Source organism: Pseudophryne corroboree, chromosome 3 (genome assembly GCF_028390025.1).
Source record: "Pseudophryne corroboree isolate aPseCor3 chromosome 3, aPseCor3.hap2, whole genome shotgun sequence".
NCBI classification, from domain to species: Eukaryota; Metazoa; Chordata; class Amphibia; order Anura; family Myobatrachidae; genus Pseudophryne; species Pseudophryne corroboree.
This window is the reverse complement of record NC_086446.1, coordinates 545,852,876-545,874,095: the sequence shown is the minus strand read 5'-3', so window position 1 is coordinate 545,874,095 and position 21,220 is coordinate 545,852,876. Positions and strand designations below refer to the sequence as shown.

Sequence of the window (21,220 nt, the reverse complement as noted above, 5' to 3'; positions counted from 1 at the left end):
TAGGTTTTGGGAATCCAGACACTTTAAAGTGGATATCAGGGCTGCAGCATTGTCAGACACAGAACTTATGTCCGCAATGTACTAAAGACACTAGACTCCTCATTTGAATGTATTTACTTTCTGCTGACTGACCATTCTGTAATCATTAACAGCCAGGATTGGTCATAAAGGGAAGATTCAGTGTCTGCATGGCCCACGTCACCAGTGAGACTCAGGGCCTGATTCCAACTTGTACACAAACCCATTTATTGAGCATTTATTGGCCAACTGTGCATGCGGCAAGGTCGCACTGTGCATAGCAGTGATGGTCTTGTGATGGCGGTCACATAGAGGATTTATTTGTAAAGTGACAGTAGGTGGTTTCGGGAGAGGTGGTAAAAACGCCTGTGACTGCGATCCTGTGCACAACTGCAATGGCTCCGGCGTCTGTCTTCTGCAGTGCAGCTGTGCAGCTATAGTCCTGCTTAGAAGTTCATTAGCCGACTGATCTGTGACCGCATGTGTGTACGCAGCCGCAGGGACTCACAAATCCTTCGGTGGGCGTCTCTGCACAAATCCAGGCAGCTGCAGCATATCGTATCTTCCCACAGCCGCTGTGTAAATACTCGCAGCTGTGTACAAATCTGAGTCAGGCCCATAGTGTAGCATGGCATACCTCCTGCCTCTCAGGACTAATTCAGATATTGCTAAACCTATAGACACTACCCACTGTGCAGGCTCTAGATATAAATGCCCTCCTGTCCAGCTCCTCCGCAGACTGTGCCTGCCTCCTTCTTTCCAGTATACTGTTTGTGGCCAATGTGCCAACACACTGGGCATGCACATCGCATAAGAGGGACAGAGGAGTCTTTGGCATCAGCCATGAGTGGGCAAGTGGAACAACCGGATGCATCACCCCCTGCCCCCTACCTGCCTGATAAGAGGGATAATCCTGTTTCCCCTCACTTCGTCATGCCACCACCTTTTTCCTTTTTCTCTAGCATCCATAAGGCATACTGGGGATCACTTAGTACGATGGGGTATAGATGGGGACCAAAGGAGCTTGTGTACTTTAAATTTCTTCCACTGGGTGTGCTGGCTCCTCCCCTCTATGCCCCCTCCTACAGCCAGTTAAGAAAAATGTGCTCTCAGGAGACTTTTAACTTTACACTTTTAACTTTCTTATTTTCGGTATGCTGTTTGGGCAACAGCATACCTGCACCATGGGAGTTGGGGGGGCGGTGGGCGGTCACCGGCATCTTAAGGCATCAGAGCCGCTTCTCCGCTGCAGGACCACCGTCCTGAGAGGTTGTTGTACAGCGGATCACTGCGCCTTAGCGGTCGCAATCGCAGCACGCCGCACACCCCTAACTGTAGCCTGAAGGTCGGAAGAGTGGTGAGTACACACCGGGAGCCCCGCTAGGGGGGTCCCCTGGTTATCGGTGTAGCACAAGTGCAGGGGTGGCATACGGACACTTCCTAGAGGGTTCGCTATAGCCCCCCTGTGTACACTGGCCAGCGATGGTGAAAACAGGTATTCATACCTCATTTTACACCACATAGGATACATTGCCAGTATAAAAATCAGACAACAAGAACTAAAGAAAGAATCTGCACTCTCAAATATCCGGTAACTTGACTACAGTGAGGGAAAGAACCTCACTTTGATACCCCAATATGTATCATGCGGAATTCCTCATGCATATCTCCTGGGGGTGCTACCTAGGACAACCAAACTGACATATAGTACAAAAAGGGAGAGAGAATGGGGTTGTACTGGTTAGGTGCACTGTGTAATGTAATAAAATATAACTTTTATTTGTTATTTATTAATAAAAAGACCCATATTGGGTCAACATGCGAAATATAGAGGTAAAAAGATATATAGAGATTCAAGAATGTGCTCTGAGATAGAAAAGTGAAAAAGATTAAAAATTCATCTGCTCCGATGATTGCATTGGCTATTATATATATATTGATGTATTAATGTGTGTACATCCAAAAAAGTGTCCTTCTGGACAAATAAACACTATTGTTTCTCTTATGTTCCAAAAAACTGTGGCTATCTGATATTCTTCTATCAATTAATAAATGTTGTGCACTGCCAGTTTGTACACTCTTCACCAGTCACAATAAGATAAAATATCCAACTATTGGATCATAATTAGAATAAATTGCAGTTATGCAGCTTGTCTAGCTATCAATTGCCCCCTACATAGGTGAACTGCAGTTCTGAAAGTTGACTTAATATAGTGTATTGATGCGACTGTACTTAAACGACATAGAGGCAGCCGCACTGTGATGATATCACGCTTCCCCCTTCTGTAAGAGGTGAGTATCCAATATTCCTATATTGACCCTGTGGTGGTCATATATCCTAACACAATACAAATCAATTTTGTTGTGAGATGGAATGAATTTGGCACGACTTTATTAATGGTGTGATTATAACTGTACTCCAGTGATTGTATCAGCATTTGTCCTATTAACTGTGATTCCTGTCTCGGTAGTACTATACTTCTCAGTCCCTGCTTAATTCAAAATACAAACTGCTGTTCAAGAGAGTGCTAAGGTTTATAAATAACCTGATTATTGGCACTACATCAGCATGAAATTACTCAGCATTTATACGATCGATAGATATTACCATACTGGCCGTGCTGTACTCGTTAACATCAGTTAGAGTATGTAATTCACATGCTGCTAGTGAAGATGTTGGTTAATATGTCATAAATTAATAAATTAACCTTCAAAACATCCAAGGTATGGGATGCTGTGAGTGATAACGCTGTATATTGGTACAGATGGGACAGTACCTATGCCGTACCCGCTGAAATTAATTAGAACTCCAATTATCTGATATCCCTATATGAACTATATGATAGTCTTCTGGTTTGAGTCGATACTGGACAACTTTATTGCAAAATAAAATGGGTTTAGGCACACTTTACTATGTGTAAAACTGTGTTGCCACAATTGCACCAGCGTTTGTCCTATCAGCGGTGATTCAGGATACCCGTTAATACTGAGGGGAGTGCTATAGTTTGTGAATAAACTAGATAATGGTACTACAGCAGCAAATGATTGTTAAAATTGATCAGTGGATATTCCCGTATTAGCCGTGCAGTACTGATTACCACCAGTTGGAACATGTAATTAACATGCTGCTACTAATGAGGGTATTATTGGTTCAAGTACCAATGGACAGAACACAATGCTCCTCTAAAAGAGAGTGCTACGGTTTGCAAATAAATAGAATGTTGGTACTGCATCGGCATGTAGTTACTCGGCACTAGTCTGATCAGCGGGCATTCCCGTAATAGCCGTGCAGTGCTGATTGCCAACAATTAGAACATGTGGTTAACATTCTGCTGCTAATGAGGATATTACTGGTTCGAATGACAATAGACAGGACACAATGCTCCTCTAAAGGAGAGTGCTACAGTATGCAAATAATTAAAATATTGATACTGCATCAGCATGTAGTTACTCGGCACTAGTCTGATCAGCGGGCATTCCCGTATTAGCCGTACAATGCTGATTGCCAATAGTTCAGAATATATAATTCACATACTGCTACTGACAAAGATTTTACTGGTTAAAGTAACCATTAACCTAGAAGTCAGAGCTTGCAATGGTTTCTAATTGATCAGCCTTTATCCGATCCACGGGGTATTTCCGTGATCACCATGCAGCCATCTGACAACCGCGGGTACACACTATAATTAACAAATGAACTAAATATTAATACTGCATCAGCCTGTAATTACTCGACATTAGTCTGATCAGCGGGCATTCCCGTATGGACCGTGCAGTACTAGTTGCCACTGGTTTGAAACATATAATTCATATATTGATGCTAGTAATGATTTTACTGGTTAACATGGAAGTCAGAGCTTGCAACGGTTTCTTAATTGATCAGCATTTGTCCGATCCACGGGGTATTCCCATGATCACCGTGCAGCAATCTGACAACCACGGGTACACACAATATAACATTCATCAATGTAAGAGCATCGGAGCAAAAGTGAGTGCCGATGCGCGCATTTCGCATACAGCTTTTTCTAGGCTTTTTCTAGGCATTGATGTGCCATCCTGGATGAGCTGCACTACCTGAGCCACTTGTGTGGGTTTGTAAGGAGGTCATACAGGCACGTGGAGGCCACACACACTACTGAGCCTCATTTTGACTTGTTTTAAGGACATTACATCAAAGTTGGATCAGCCTGTAGTGTGTTTTTCCACTTTAATTTTGAGGGTGACTCCAAATCCAGACCTCCATGGGTTAATAAATTTGATTTCCATTGATAATTTTTAAGTGATTTTGTTGTCAGCACATTCAACTATGTAAAGAACAAAGTATTTAATAAGAATATTTCATTCATTCAGATCTAGGATGTGTTATTTTAGTGTTCCCTTTATTTTTTTGAGCAGTGTATAATGCTATAGAGTCCAAAACAAGGACATGACTCCGGTGTTACACCGTGTTACAGGCAGCCTGCAGTCTTACTGAGTCTGCTAGGCTTGGGTGTGCTGGTCTCTCTCTCTCTCTCTCTCTCTCTCTCTCTGGGTCTCTTCCTCACATACAGTTTGGGCAGGCTTGTTGTCTATATCTGTACTTGTCTGTATATGTTTGTGAGTGTTATATTTTAACCATGGTAAAACACCAATTATGCACTGTATGTCATACCAGATTCTCTCCCTCAGTAGCTGGTTCTCTCTCATGTGAACAATGCAGTCAGTCCTCCCAGGTTAGTGAGGACGCTGGGGGGAGTTCCTGGAGCCATCCTGGCTAGGTGCTATAAAAACCATGATGACAGACATGTCGTCAGCTCACTGCAAATAGTCAAAAGACAAAGCAGCTGCAGCAGGCTGTAGCAGACCTGGCAGCAAGGGTAGATGACAGATAGACCCCCCTCCCTAGGTCAGGGCCGCATAAGCGTGGGCTCTCTGATTTATTCTCAGAATCTGATGAAGAAAGACAGGAGGAGGGCGAGGAACTGGATCCTATGACTGAGGATTCATCTCCTGAACAGGGGATTGAGACCCTCATAATTGCTGTCAGGGATGTATTAAAAATCCCACTGGAAGACAATGCAGCACAGCAGTCGTTCTTCGCAGCACAGAAAAAGGCTAGCGTCACTTTCCCTGATTCTAAGGGATTAGATGACTTGTTTAAGTTAGCCTGGGAAAATCCTGACAAAAACATTCCAGATGACTAATCGCTTTCTTAACACTTTCCCATTTTCTCCAGAAGGCAGGAAAAACTGGGAAGACCCCCTTCGGCAGATATCTCTGTCTCCCGTCTCTCTAAAAAAGTGGTGTTACCGGTCCCTGAAGGACTCTGGGGATAGAAAGATTGAGACTACGCTCAAGTCCATTTACACAGCAGCTGTTGTATCACAAAGACCTGTGCTAGTGGGTTGCTGGATGACACATGCCATTCACACCTGGGCGGGCCAGATTCAGGAAGGCCTTGCAGGGGATATGTCTCTGGTAAGTATGGTTACTCTGTTCAAGCACATTCAGGACACGGCACGAGTCCTGTGCGACTCTGTTAAAGAGATAGGCGCTATCAAAGCTAGGACTACTGCTCTGTGGCTGCGCCAGTGGATAGCAGATGCAGATTCCAAGCGCAGTGCAGAGGCTCTCCCTTTCTCAGGGGAGTGGCTCTTCGGGGTTGAGTTGGATACATGGACTTCAAAAGCTACTGCAGGAAAATCCACCTTTTCCCCCCCTGGGGCCCGCCGGCTAGTCGCTCCTACCCGGGGCCATCTACTCAGTCCTTTCAGACTGCTAAGTTTTGTTCCAGAGGCGCTTCCAACGCTGCACGATGCACCAGAGGTAAGCTTAGAAAACCAGCGGCTGCGGGTTCCCAGGAACCAGGGCACCGGTTCAGCTTCCTCCAAGACCTCAGCATGACGGTGCACCCCCCCCCACCCCGAGAGGATCTCGAGGTGGGAGTTTGGTTGCGTCACTTCAGCCGCGTCTGGGACAGCTCCTGCTAGGATACCTGGGTAAGAGAGCTCATTTCTCAGGACTAAAAGCTGGAGATCGACAGTGCTCCTCCCCACCGATTTTTCAAATCAGGCTTACCAGCTTTGCAGGATACTCGAGTTACACTGCAACAGGCCATCCAGAAGATGGTCCAGTCCCAAGTCACTGTTCCTGTGCCACTGCTACAACCACCCTGTTTGTGGTTCCAAAACCGGACGGTTCGGTAAAGCCCATTTTGAATCTAAAATCCTTGAATCCTTACCTAAAGTAAAGATGTGCGGCGGGCACTTTCTGTGTTTTGGTTTTGTATCTGGATCCTCGCTCGTGTTTTGGGTCTGGATTAATTTTGCCAAAACCACCCTTTCGGGTTTTGGTTTTGGATCTGGATGATTTAAAAAATAATAATAAAAAAAACATCTAAAATCACAGAATTTGGGGGTAATTTTGATCCTATGGTATTATTAACCTCAATAACATTCATTTCCACTCATTTCCAGTCTATTCTGAACACCTCACACCTAACAATATTGTTTTTAGGCCAAAAGGTTGCATCGAGGTAGCTGGATGACTTTGCTAAGCGACACAAGTGGGTGGCACAAACACCTGGCCCATCTAGGAGTGGCACTGCAGTGGCAGACAGGATGGCACTTTTCAAAAACTAGGCCCCAAACAGCACATCATGCAAAGAAGAAAATGAGGTTGACAGAGGTAGCTGTATGACTAAGCTAAGCGTCACAAGTGTGCTGCACAAACACCTGGCCCATCTAGGAGTGGCACTGCAGTGACAGACAGAATGGCACTTTTCAAAAACTAGGCCCCAAACAGCACATGATGCAAAGAAAAAAGGTACACCAAGGTCGCTGGATGGCTAAGCTAAGCGACACACAAACACCTGGCCCATCTAGGAGTGGCACGCAGTGGCTGAATGTCGAAAGTGGCCTGCAATTTTTTGGGCCACGACAGCATCTCCTGCACGCCCCTGTCATTTCTCAAACAATTCTGCACCGCCAAATTAATTGTATGTGTAAAACATGGGATGTGCTGGAATTTGCCCAGATGTAATACACGCACAATATTGGTGGCACAGGAGAGTGTACCCCTAAACCACACACACACAGCAAAGCCTGTAAAAATAATTTGGATAATAATAACCCTTTTATTTGGACGGAATTATATAACAATGGGGGTCATTCCGAGTTGATCGCTAGCTGCTTTCGTTCGCAATGCAGCGATCAGGCAAAAAATTGTCACTTCTGCGCATGCGTATGATGCGCAGTGCGCACGCGCGACGTACTTTCACAAAAGCCGATGCAGTTTTACACAAGGTCTAGCGACGCTTTTCAATCGCACTGCTGATTGTTGAGTGATTGACAGGAAGTGGGTGTTTCTGGGTGGTAACTGACCGTTTTCGGGGAGTGTGCTGAAAAACGCAGGCATGCCAGATAAAAATGCAGGAGTGGCTGGGGAAACGGGGGAGTGGTTGGCCGAACGCAAGGCGTGTTTGTGACGTCAAAACAGGAACTAAATAGTCTGAAGTGATCGCAAGGTAGGAGTAGGTCTGGAGCTACTCTGAAACTGCACAATCTTTTTTTGTAGCAGCGCTGCGATCCTTTCGTTCGCACTTCTGCTAAGATAAGATACACTCCCAGAGGGTGGCGGCTTAGCGTTTGCACTGCTGCTAAAAGCAGCTAGCGAGCGAACAACTCGGAATGAGGGACAATATGCGGCACAGAAGAGTGTACGCCTAAACCACCCAGGGCAAACCCTGTAAATATTGTTTGGATTAAATATTAATAACCCCTTTATTTGGAGTAAATAATATACAGTACAGGACAGCACCACTGGACTTATACAGCTGTACCACTGGACTTATACTGCAGTTATACCACTGAATTTATACGGCAGTACAAGTGGACTGGACATATACGGCAGTACCACTGGACTTATACGGCAGTACCACTGGTCTTATATGGCAGTAATACCACTGGACTGGACTTATACGGCAGTAATATCACTGGACTTATACGGCAGTACCACTAGACTTATACGGCAGTACCACTAGACTTATACGGCAGTACCACTAGACTTATACGGCAATACCACTGGACTTATACGGCAGTGATACCACTGAACTTATACGGCAGTAATACCACTGGACTTATACGGCAGTAATACCACTGGACTTATACGGCAGTAATACCACTGGACTTATACGGCAGTAATACCACTGGACTTATACGGCAGTAATACCACTGGACTTATACGGCAGTACCACTGGACTGGACTTATACGGCAGTACCACTGGACTTATACTGCAATACCACTGGACTGGACTTAAACGGCAGTACAACTGGGCTTAGGGCAGCACAGGGACACCACCACTGGACTGATTCAGGACAACACAGCACCACTGCAATGGAAGGGGACTTATACAGCAGCACTGGACATATGGCAGCAGAGGACACCACCACTGTGACTGGACTGATGCAGCACAAGACACCACCACTGGACTGATGCAGCACAACACAGCACTGGAATGACACATAAGACAGAGCATGTCGCCACACCACTTTCCTGCACAGACAGACACTAAGGAGAGAGACACGTCCTCTCGCTACACTCTCCAGGACTGGAGTGAAAATGGCGGCGACGTGCGGCTCCTTATATGGAATCCAAAACCCGCGAGAATCCGACAGCGGGATGATGACATTTTGCCTTGTTCTTGTTTCCGAGTTTGACGGGAAGTCCCGAGCCAGGCTCTGATCCGGGCTCGTGACATGAAGTGAAGTTCGGGGTGGGGGGGGGGGGTCGGTTCTCAGAGACCGAACCCGCTCATCTCTAACCTAAAGGTCTTCAAGTTCAAGTTGGAATCCTTGCGAGCAGTGATTTCAGGTCTGGAACAACAAGGGTCCTGGTTTCGCTGGATATAAAGGACGCTTATCTCCATATCCCGATTTGGCCACCTCACCAGGCTGATCTGCGGTTTGCCCTGCTGAACGACCACTACCAGTTATAGGCTTTGCCCTTCGGGCTGTCCACAGCTGCGAGGGTCTTCACAAAGGTGATGGCGGAAATGATGTTCCAGCTCCGAGTCCAGGGGGTCAACATTGTTCCTTACCTGAACGATTTCTTGATAAAAGCGAGATCCAGAGAGCTTCTATTGGTCAGTATCAACCGCACTATTTAGCTTCTGTCACATCATGGGTGGATTCTCGAGCACAATGAAGCTCCTTGCTGGCTCGCTGCGCTCGCCACACAGTGGGCTCGGTGGGAATATTCCCTGTTGGCGATAGTCCCTGTTGGTTGGCATGCCGACTGGCAGGATATTGAGCATGCAGGATCCCGGCATCTGTATTGTGATGGACACATAACCGCATCTCTTCTATACAGTGGAGAAGTTGACCATAGCAACCAATCCACTTCTACCTATCATTTTATAAAATATATTTGATAAATGCTACCTCAAAGCTCATTGTTGCTATGGGCAATGTATCCACTTCTCCATTCTTGTCCCACCAAATAGTTCCTACAGTCTGTCAGTGCACTGTTAGCTGTATGTCATCTGTTACTGTAATTAACTGTAGTAGGAAAGGATGTTTAACCTGATATGTGGATATTCATGTTCAGTCATGTTATCTGAGGTGTCAGGGTCCGGGGGTCTTACCTCCGGCGCTGGGGTCCGAGGGCTGCCTGTCCGTTGGGTGGCCTGGCCGCAGCGGCAGAGGACTGCTGCAGCTTGAGGTGAGGCTGCGGTGGGTCTGACGGCGCCCTCAGGAACCCTGGGGTCATTGAGGGAACCCTGAGTCAGGAACAGTGCTCTTCAGCCTCGTTTACCAAGCATACACTCAAGTCTTCATTCCGGAGAGTTCTTCTACCACGTTACCAAGTAGTTGCTCTGCAGTCTTCAGTTTACTACTCTCTTCTTGTCCACTCCTAAAGCTCCAAGTTTTATGAGAAGGAACTACGTTTAGCCTCCTCGTTTTCTTTGCGCTGAGACATCCGCTCCCTCAGCTGATGCCCACTCATTGGAACCTCAATCAGCCCAGTGTGACAGGAAGTGGTAGATGAACTACATAACTGTTAAAACACCTGAATAACATAGAGCTAACATAGAGCTATAAAATTCTGACATTGAAAAAAAAAAACAATCAGTACACATATGCAAAGTTTATAATGGGAATTAAACCTCATAGTAGCAAGTGTGCATGGTGGAATACTGTATGGATAGTGTAACTCACACTATAGGATTGGAGGTTGCATAGCATAAGAGAGAACTGTATGGGAAAGTGCAAGCCTGAAGCCTAATATATAAGCCAGTGTGCTAGGCTCTTACATACATTACATACCTAATATTGGTGTGATACTGATTAATGTACGTAGACATTTTTGAATGTGCATAATTGAAATATACAGTAATTGAAAGGTGTGGATAGACTCCTTATAATAAAGTATGTGGAAATTTCCACTGGGTTAAGGCGCATACACACGGATAGATTTGACAAACGATGTGGGCGTTCCCGATCGATGGGAACGACCAATCGTACAAATTGCTCCATGTGTATGAACGATGACAGTGATGATGCGCGCACTCTTTGTATATTTGTGTTTCTACCCCTCTAACTACCAATGTAATCCTATTCAGTATTTGTATTTGTAAATGAAAACAGTCCAGTGAAACTGGGGTGAAGAAAATACCGTTAATATAATTAAGCTCTGCTCCATAAATGTCTTTTTCTAACCATTTAAAGGTTAAAGGAAGAGACTACCACACTGAAGACTGGCTGGGATTCTTACATCGCCCAAGTATCAAAAGATACTGTAAATAAGGACCTCCAGCTCCAGTCCTTGCAGGAAGGGGAGGAGAAGCTGAAAGCTCAGATCAGTAAATACCAGAAAGACATTGAGAGGTAGGTGGGAGTCATATGGATGTGGTGTGTCCACTAGGCACAAACTGTGATTTGATTGGACAACTTGCTTAATACCATCCAATTTGTTGTGCGTGGGTGGGTTTGTCTGTACTTGGCTTGCAGTGGAGACTGATTTATTTGGAATTTTTATTTTAGACCACTCTCCTAACAGGGTGTGAAAGGGTGTCCCACTTCTGAACTTTCAAAGTATCTAGGGCTGTCTCAGACCTAACACAAAACAGGTTTGGTATATAAGTTTAATGAAAACAATTTTCTCAATACTTGCAAACTGCCGTGTTCTCACTGCCCTGGTACTTCATCTACGTCAGCTGCTAGAATGTACATGAGATGCTTTGTCAGGCCTCCACTGTATGTCAGCTGCTAGAATGTAGATGAGATGCTCTGTCAGGCCTCCACTGTATGTCAGCTGGTAGAATGTAGATGAGATGCTCTGTCAGGCCTCCACTGTATGTCAGCTGCTAGAATGTAGATGAGATGCTCTGTCAGGCCTCCACTGTATGTCAGCTGCTAGAATGTAGATGAGATGCTCTGTCAGGCCTGGATAAGGTACTGCAAAGTTTAGGAGATAGCAATTCTGAAACAATTTGTACAGTATGTTGCAGAATTTTTAGGCTTGTGGTGGGAAATGTTGGCTGGAAACATTATAAGTAGCCTGTGTACTCATTACTGTAACATTTCCAGCCTTTTTGCGCATTACTGTAACGCTGCCAGTCTGTTGTCTCACTAGTGTAGCATTGCTGGTCTGTGCCTCCATCACACTTACATTGCCAGCCAATTTCCCCATCACCACACCATTGTCAGTCCGTGTCCACAAAACATGTATATTGTCAGCTTGTGTCACTATCATAGTACCATTGCCAGCTTGTGCCCATCACACTTAAATTGCCAGTCTCTGCCCCCATCACCGTAACATTACTTGCCTTCACCCCTTCTGCATTTTTCTATGACTCCTACTCTCCTTTCTAGCGATTACAACATTATAATATGTATGGTGTACATACATGCGCGCACACACATAAAGTGCCCTGCTAAAGTATTCACCCCCCCTTTGCATTTTTCATGTTTTGTTTCCTCACGACCTGGAATTAAAATGGATTGTTTGAAGGTTTGCATCATTTCATTCACAGAACATGCCTACAACTTTGAAGATGTGTTTTGTTTTGTTTTTGTGTGTGAAGTAAACAGCAAATAGGACAAAATAACAGAAAACTTCAGCGTGCATGACTATTCACCTCCCTAAAATCAGTACTTTGTAGAGTCACCTTTTTTGCAGCAATTACAGCTGCAAGTCGCTTTGGATATGTCTCTATGAGCTTGCCACATCTTGCCACTGGGATTTTTGCCCATTCCTCAATGCAAAACGGGTGTAGTATGGTATGCCGGCGGCCGGGCTCCCAGCGACCAGCATACTGGCGCCGGAAGCCCAACCGCCGGCATACCGACAGTGTGGCGAGCGCAAATGAGCCCCACGAGGGAGAAAAACTGTCTATGTCAGCTGTCGGGATTCCGGCCCCGGTATGATGTGCGCCGGGATCCCGACAGTCGGCAACCTGAAGACCACCCTGCAAAACTGCTACAGCTCCTTCATGCTTGATGGTTTCTGCTTGTGAACAGCATTCTTCAGGTCTGACCACAGATTCTCAATTGGATTGAGATCTGGGCTTTGACTAGGCCATTCCAACACATTTAAATGTTTCCCCTTAAACCACTCGAGTATTGCTTTAGCAGTATGCTTCGGGTCATTGTCCTGCTGGAAGGTGAACCTCCATCCCAGTCTCAAATCACAGGCAGACTGAAACAGGTTTTGCCCAAGAATATCCCTGTATTTAGCACCATCCATCTTTCCCTCGACTAAAAAGTTTCCCAGTCGCTGCTGCTGAAAAACATCCCCACAGCATGATGCTGCCACCGCCATATTTCACTGTGGGGGTGGTGTTCTTGGGGTGATGGTATGTGTTGGGTTTGCGCCAGACATAGCGTTTTCCTTGGTGTCCAAAAAGTTAAATTTTAGTCTCATCTGACCAGAGCACCTTCCTCCATACATTTGGGGAGTCGTCCAAATGCCTTTTGGCAAACTCAAAACGTGCCTTCTTATTTTTAACACTAAGTAATTTTTCTGGCCACTCTTCCATAGAGCCCAGCTCTATGGAGTGTACGGCTTATTGTGGACACATGCGCAGATACACCAGTCTCTGCTGTGGAACTCTGCAGCCTCTTCAGGGTTACCTTTGGTCTCTGTGCTGCCTCTCTGATTAATGCCCTCCTTGCCCGGTCTGTGAGTTTTGGTGGCTGGCCCTCTCTTTGCAGGTTTGTTGTGGTACCATGCTCTTTCCATTTGAAGATGATGAATTTGATGTTGCTCCGGGGGATCATCAAAGATTTGGATATTTTTTTCAAGGCAACAGGAGAAAACACAATCAAGTGGCGGGGGAGTCCTGGCAAGCGATGATGGTTTTAGAGGAATTCCTCTGGGAATTACATACAACCTGCCATGACGCTCCACTTCAAGAAGGTTGAGGCGGATGTAGATCAGGAGAAACAAAGTCCCAATCAGGAATCTTTACAGGCGGGAGACCAAGACCGGAGCAGAAAGCGGGAAGGTCGGAGGGAGTATGTAGGGTGTGGAGACCTGAAGGCTAAAAGGGAAGCCCCACCGGTATTTCAGTTGACGCTTGCGGAGTTCCTCTGTTAGGGGTCGGGAGGGTCTTTCTTTGTTGGAAGGTGTGCCAGGAGAGATCTTGGAAGATGGTAATTGGGTCGCCATTAAAGTCCAGGCCATCTAGGCGGCGCACTTTGCCCATAATTTCCTCTTTCTGAGAGTAGTAGTGCAAACGACAAATGACGTCCCTGGGTCGGTCGGTAGGGAGCCCTCTCGGTTTAAGGGCACGGTGAGCTCTGTCGAAGGTTATGGTGTTAGCCGGATCATTGCCCAAGACTGTGTTAAATATTTTCGTCAGAGCGTCGACTAAATTCGTCTGGGGGACATCCTCGGGAATACCTCTCACCCGGATATTATTTCTCCTACCCCTATTATCCAAATCCAACACACGGGACCGCAGCGACCGGATTTCGTCTGATTGAGCCTTGATAACATCCGTCAGGGATCTCATAAAGACATCAGCAGAATCACGATGGTCCTCCAATGCGGTCACCCTTTCAGAAAGTTGTGAGACGTCCTGTTTGATAGACGCCAACTCTCTATGCATGGTATCCTTGAGATCCTGCTTAGTGGGTAGAGTTTTCATGAACCTCAAAATGTCCTGGAGAGCGGTATCGCTCTGAATGGGCGGAGTAGGTTGATCCATCACTAAGGAGGAGGCAGGAGAGGCGGAGTGACAGGAAGAGGGACTTGAGGGAGAAAGATCTCCAGAGAGCATAGCAGGAGTAGGTTGTAGGAATGATCTCATTCCCGGTTGGGTCGCGGTCTCCCTAGATTGCGTTGTGTTACCTTTCTTTTTCCCGGACCTGACCATGCTGAGAGTAGGACAGATGATTAAGTGTGGTCATGAGGTAGAGAGACTAATTGCAAGGGAACTGATCAGTACGCTGTTAAGTGCCTTCAGTATGGTGACTCCCAGTGGAATGGCATTAACACGCCATTAACCAATTTTCAACTGGTAGGGCAGCAAGAATCCATTGTACACAGGGTTCCTCATGCTCCGGGGAGGAGAGGATGGGTACAGGCCAACAAGTGTGCCACCGGCACACAGCAAGCGTCCCGAGATAATTTACAAAATCTATCAAGTAGGTAGATAATAATGGAATTGCAAAAATGAGCGGTATATCAATAAGAGCCACTAGCAACCTAGCAAATAGACTGCACAAGGAGAATCCACTGTGTAATAGGGAATGTACAGCAAGGAAAAGTTAATTTCACAGGGACAGCACTAGACTCCGTGGGGACAAGTAGCCCTCTAACTAATGGTAGGACCAGGAGAAAGGGCATCAGCAGTAGTAGCAATGGAGAGGTCTCACCCAATCCAGTGAATGGTTCCCAGCTGCAGCAGTGTTCTCCAAATCCAGGGGAAGATGGCCACCAGGTGTGCAAGCAGAAGAGGGAGGCCGCAGCAGGCAATCCTCTCCGCACTGCAGAGGTAGGAGAACCAAGGTCGGGTGACCGGGAGAACTCCACAGTCCGGCGCAGAGGGAGAAGCCGCAGCAGGGTAACGTGGTGCAGACGGGTGTCAGAGCCGCGGATGAGTGCGGCCGTGCGGACAGCGGGAGGAGACGCTAGCCGGCGGCAGGGCCGGCTCTGAGGACGGTCCCCCGGTGCTTGCAGGTAGAGGTAAACAGAAGGAGGGGACGCGCGGCGGGTCCGGGGCGGGAGAGGAACCAGGCCGCACCGCGGGTATCACCAGCCGAATAGAGGGGAAAATTGAGTCCCCGGCTTCAGGAAAGGAGACAGGCCGCAACCCGCAGAGGGGTAGGAGACCCCTCCCGGCTCCGCGAGCCCGACTCCTGTGACAGGGAAGGTGTCCTGTCGCCCAGGGGTGTATGTGGAAGCAGTAGAAAGGGGGATTAAGCCACAATAAAGGGGTTTATATGGCTATTAAAGCAGGAGCCCACACAAAGCTTATCCTTTCTCAATGGCAGCCAAGCCACGCCCCCTGGATATTTTTTTATAACCCAACCCTGGCTTGTACTTCTCAACAACTTTTTACCTGACTTGTTTGGAGATCTCCTTGGTCTTCAGGGTGTGATGCCCCTTGCATAGTGGTGTTGCAGCCTCTGGGGCCTTTCAGAAAATAAGAATTTACTCACCGGTAATTCTATTTCTCGTAGTCCGTAGTGGATGCTGGGAACTCCGTAAGGACCATGGGGAATAGCGGGCTCCGAAGGAGGCTGGGCACTCTAGAAAGATTTATGACTACCTGGTGTGCACTGGCTCCTCCCACTATGACCCTCCTCCAAGCCTCAGTTAGGACACCGTGCCCGGACGAGCAGACATAATAAGGAAGGATTTAGAATCCCGGGTAAGACTCTTACCAGCCACACCAATCACACCGTACAACTCGTGATACTATATCCAGTTTGACAGTATGAAAACAACTGAGCCTCTCAACAGATGGCTCAACAATAACCCTTTAGTTAACAATAACTATTTACAAGTATTGCAGACAATCCGCACTTGGGATGGGCGCCCAGCATCCACTACGGACTACGAGAAATAGAATTACCGGTGAGTAAATTCTTATTTTCTCTAACGTCCTAGTGGATGCTGGGAACTCCGTAAGGACCATGGGGATTATACCAAAGCTCCCAAACGGGCGGGAGAGTGCGGATGACTCTGTAGCACCGAATGAGAGAACTCCAGGTCCTCCTCAGCCAGGGTATCAAATTTGTAGAATTTTGCAAATGTGTTTGCCCCTGACCAAGTAGCTGCTCGGCAAAGTTGTAAAGCCGAGACCCCTCGGGCAGCCGCCCAAGATGAGCCCACCTTCCTTGTGGAATGGGCATTTACAGATTTTGGCTGTGGTATGCCTGCCACAGAATGTGCAAGCTGAATTGTACTACAAATCCAGCGAGCAATAGACTGCTTAGAAGCAGGAGCACCCAGCTTGTTGGGTGCATACAGGATAAACAGCGAGTCAGATTTTCTGACTCCAGCCGTCCTGGAAACATATATTTTCAGGGCCCTGACAACGTCTAGCAGCTTGGAGTCTTCCAATTCACTAGTAGCCGCCGGCACCACAATAGGCTGGTTCAGGTGAAACGCTGACACCACCTTAGGGAGAAATTGGGGACGAGTCCTCAACTCTGCCCTATCCATATGGAAAATCAGATAAGGGCTTTTACATGATAAAGCCGCCAATTCTGACACGCGCCTGGCTGAAGCCAAGGCTAATAACATGACCACTTTCCACGTGAGATTTCAGATCCACGGTTTTTAGTGGCTCAAACCAATGTGATTTTAAGAAACTCAACATCACGTTGAGATCCCAAGGTGCCACCGGAGGCACAAACGGGGGCTGAATATGCAGCACTCCTTTTACAAAAGTCTGAACTTCAGGTACTGAAGCTAGTTCTTTTTGAAAGAAAATCGACAGAGCCGAGATCTGTACTTTAATGGAGCCTAGTTTTAGGCCCATATCCACTCCTGCTTGCAGGAAATGAAGAAATCGACCTAGTTGAAATTCCTTTGTTGGGGCCTTATTGGCCTCGCACCATGCAACATATTTTCGCCATATGCGGTGATAATGCGTTGCCGTAACATCTTTCCTGGCCTTAATAAGCGTAGGAATGACTTCTTCCGGAATACCCTTTTCCTTTAGGATCCGGTGTTCAACCGCCATGCCGTCAAACGCAGCCGCGGTAAGTCTTGGAACAGACAGGGCCCCTGCTGTATCAGGTCTTGTCTGAGCGGTAGAGGCCACGGGTCCTCTGAGAGCATCTCTTGAAGTTCCGGGTACCACGCTCGTCTTGGCCAATCCGGAACCACGAGAATTGTGTTTACTCCTCGCTTTCTTATTATTCTCAATACCTTTGGAATGAGAGGCAGAGGAGGGAACACATAAACCGACTGGTACACCCACGGTGTCACTAGAGCGTCCACAGCTATCGCCTGAGGGTCCCTTGACCTGGCGCAATATCTTTTTAACTTTTTGTTGAGACGGGACGCCATCATGTCCACCTGTGGTTTTTCCCAACGGTTTTCCAGCATCTGGAAGACTTCTGGGTGAAGTCCCCACTCCCCCGGGTGGAGGTCGTGTCTGCTGAGGAAGTCTGCTTCCCAGTTGTCCACTCCCGGAATGAACACTGCTGATAGTGCTAGTACCTGATTCTCCGCCCATCGGAGAATTTTTGTGGCTTCTGCCATCGCCATCCTGCTTCTTGTGCCGCCCTGTCGATTTACATGGGCGACTGCCGTGATGTTGTCTGACTGGATCAGCACCGGCTGGTGTAGGAGCAGGGCTTTTGCTCGACTTAGGGCATTTTAGATGGCCCTTAGTTCCAGAATATTTATGTGAAGGGAAGTCTCCTGACTCGACCATAGTCCTTGGAAGTTTCTTCCCTGCATCCGTGGTCACCAGGACCCAGTCCTGTATTCCGAACCTGCGGCCCTCTAGAAGATGGGCACTCTGCAGCCACCACAGTAGAGACACCCTGGTTCTTGGAGACAGGGTTATTAAGCGATGCATCTGAAGATGCGATCCGGACCACTGGTCCAACAGGTCCCACTGAAAGATTCTGGCATGGAACCTGCCGAAGGGAATTGCTTCGTAAGAAGCTACCATCTTTCCCAGGACCCGTGTGCAGCGATGCACTGATACCTGTTTCGGTTTCAGGAGGTCTCTGACTAGAGATGACAACTCCCTGGCTTTCTCCTCCGGGAGAAACACTTTCTTCTGGACTGTATCCAGAATCATACCCAGGAACAGTAGCCGTGTCGTCGGAACCAGCTGTGACTTTGGGATATTCAGAATCCAGCCGTGCTGGTGCAGCACCTCCTGAGATAGTGCTACTCCCACCAACAACTGTTCCTTGGACCTCGCTTTTATTAGGAGATCGTCCAAGTACGGGATAATTAAAACTCCCTTTCTTCGAAGGAGTATCATCATTTCCGCCATAACCTTGGTAAATACCCTCGGTGCCGTGGACAGTCCAAACGGCAGCGTCTGGAATTGGTAATGGCAATCCTGTACCACAAATCTGAGGTACTCCTGGTGAGGATGGTAAATGGGGACATGCAAGTAAGCATCCTTGATGTCCAGGGATACCATGTAATCCCCCTCGTCCAGGCTTGCAATAACCGCCCTGAGCGATTCCATCTTGAACTTGAATTTCTTTATGTACGTGTTCAAGGATTTCAAATTTAGAATGGGTCTCACCGAACCGTCCGGTTTCGGTACCACAAATAGTGTGGAATAATAACCCCGGCCTTGTTGAAGTAGGGGTACCTTGATTATCACCTGCTGGGAATACAGCTTGTGAATTGCCACTAGCACCACCTCCCTGTCTGAGGGAGCAATCGGCAAGGCAGATTTTAGGAACCGGTGGGGTGGGGACGCCTCGAATTCCAGCTTGTACCCCTGAGATACTATTTGCAGGATCCAGGGATCCACCTGTGAGCGAACCCACTGATCGCTGAAATTTTTGAGGCGACCCCCCACCGTACCTGGCTCCGCCTGTGGAGCCCCACCGTCATGCGGCGGACTTGGAAGAAGAAGCGGGGGAGGACTTTTGCTCCTGGGAACCTGCTGTTTGTTGCAGCCTTTTTCCCCTACCTCTGCCTCTGGACAGAAAGGACCTGCCTTTTCCACGCCTGTTTTTCTGGGTCCGAAAGGACTGAACCTGATAAAACGGCGCCTTCTTAGGCTGTGAGGGGACATGGGGTAAAAATGCTGACTTCCCAGACGTTGCTGTGGAAACTAGGTCCGAGAGACCATCCCCAAATAATTCCTCACCCTTATATGGTAACACTACCATGTGCTTTTTTGAATCTGCATCTCCTGTCCACTGGCGAGTCCATAAGCCTCTCCTAGCAGAAATGGACAATGCACTTACTTTAGATGCCAGTCGGCAGATTTCCCTTTGTGCATCTCTCATATATAAGACTGAGTCTTTTATATGGTCTATGGTTAACAGGATCGTGTCTCTGTCTAATGTGTCAATATTTTCTGACAGTTTATCTGACCACGCAGCGGCAGCACTGCACATCCAAGCTGACGCAATAGCTGGCCTAAGTATAATGCCTGTGTGTGTATATACAGACTTCAGGATCGCCTCCTGCTTTCTATCAGCAGGTTCCTTGAGGGCGGCCGGAGACGGTAGTGCCACCTTTTTAGACAAACGTGTGAGCGCTTTATCCACTCTAGGGGGTGTTTCCCAACGTGACCTATCCTCTGGCGGGAAAGGGAACGCCATTAGTACCTTCTTAGGAATTACCAATTTTTTATCAGGGAAAGCCCACGCTTCTTCACACACTTCATTTAATTCATCTGATGGGGGAAAAACTACGGGTAGTTTTTTCTCTCCAAACATAATACCCTTTTTAGTGGTACCTGTAGTTATACAAAGGAGAAAGAAATGCTCTGCGCACCAAAAATCACTTTGAATTGATTGATTGATTAATTAAGTGCAGTCTAGCAAGGAGAATGATTGACTCAATGAAACTTGACCTTTTTTATAGTGAAAAATATTTTATAAAACAGTTAATGACACAAAACAAAGTAAATAAGACAAACAATACATATATATATATAGCAGTATAAAAACCGGAGGTATTTCACCTCTTGCAAGTGTAAATAGAAACACTGTATCTAACTTTTATAAACGTGCTGTTTAAACAGCATACACTGTATCTAAAATGCAGATCGGATATCTTAAGTGAAAGAGGCTCTATACAAAGAGCAACAATCGATTCTAACACTGGCGTCCCAGTGTGGAATCAAATAAAATGTCCACAGATGGCTCCACAATAAAATTATTAGAAGCAAAGCAAGTAATAATAGTTACCCTCGTGCTGATTCCTGAGATGTAATGCAGAGTCCTGTATGCATTTGCACGGGGAGAATGTAAAGATTTGTAGTTGCTGCCACAATGGTAATTAAAGGACAGACTTGTTGGAATATTTACTCTCTGTGGAGTAACTGATATCCACTGCACTGCACTCGTAGAAAGGGGCGTCAACGCGTTTCGTCTCCTAGCAACGGAGACTTCCTCAAGAAGAAGGAGACGAAACGCGTTGACGCCCCTTTCTACGAGTGCAGTGCAGTGGATATCAGTTACTCCACAGACGGGCTCCTACCATCTCGGGCCTGCTATTCCGGTTCCGTCCACATCTAAGCCAAGTGACCTACAGTAATTATACCTCCGCAGTGAGGTTAAAGGGAGTCCAGCTGCTAACGGCACTTCTACATCAGAATCCCGCTGCGACAAGCTGGATATAGACGGATCTCCGCTGTGAGACCAGTGCGGCGCCAGCCATCAGCGGTTTTGCCGTTCCATGCTGTTACCGATAGCCATACGGATCAGGTCTCTTGCTGGGAAACTCCCTACATGTCATCATCTGACGGTCAACTGACGGCTATTATTACGGAGAATAAATATTCCAACAAGTCTGTCCTTTAATTACCATTGTGGCAGCAACTACAAATCTTTACATTCTCCCCGTGCAAATGCATACAGGACTCTGCATTACATCTCAGGAATCAGCACGAGGGTAACTATTTTCTCTAACGTCCTAAGTGGATGCTGGGGACTCCGTCAGGACCATGGGGTTTAGCGGCTCCGCAGGAGACAGGGCACAATAATAAAAGCTTTAGGATCAGGTGGTGTGCACTGGCTCCTCCCCCTATGACCCTCCTCCAAGCCTC

At 47.0% G+C, this 21,220-nt stretch overlaps 1 protein-coding gene across 3 annotated transcripts in view; it reads left to right on the top strand.

The window, feature by feature from the left end:
• Positions 1–21,220, top strand: part of CCDC57 (coiled-coil domain containing 57) — a 289,296-nt gene that overhangs the window by 156,137 nt on the left and 111,939 nt on the right. For all 3 annotated transcript variants that reach the window (XM_063961241.1, XM_063961240.1, XM_063961242.1), the window contains exon 8: positions 10,725–10,883. In XM_063961241.1, coding sequence (XP_063817311.1) covers positions 10,725–10,883 — 159 coding nt within the window. The remainder of the gene's footprint in view (positions 1–10,724; positions 10,884–21,220) is intronic.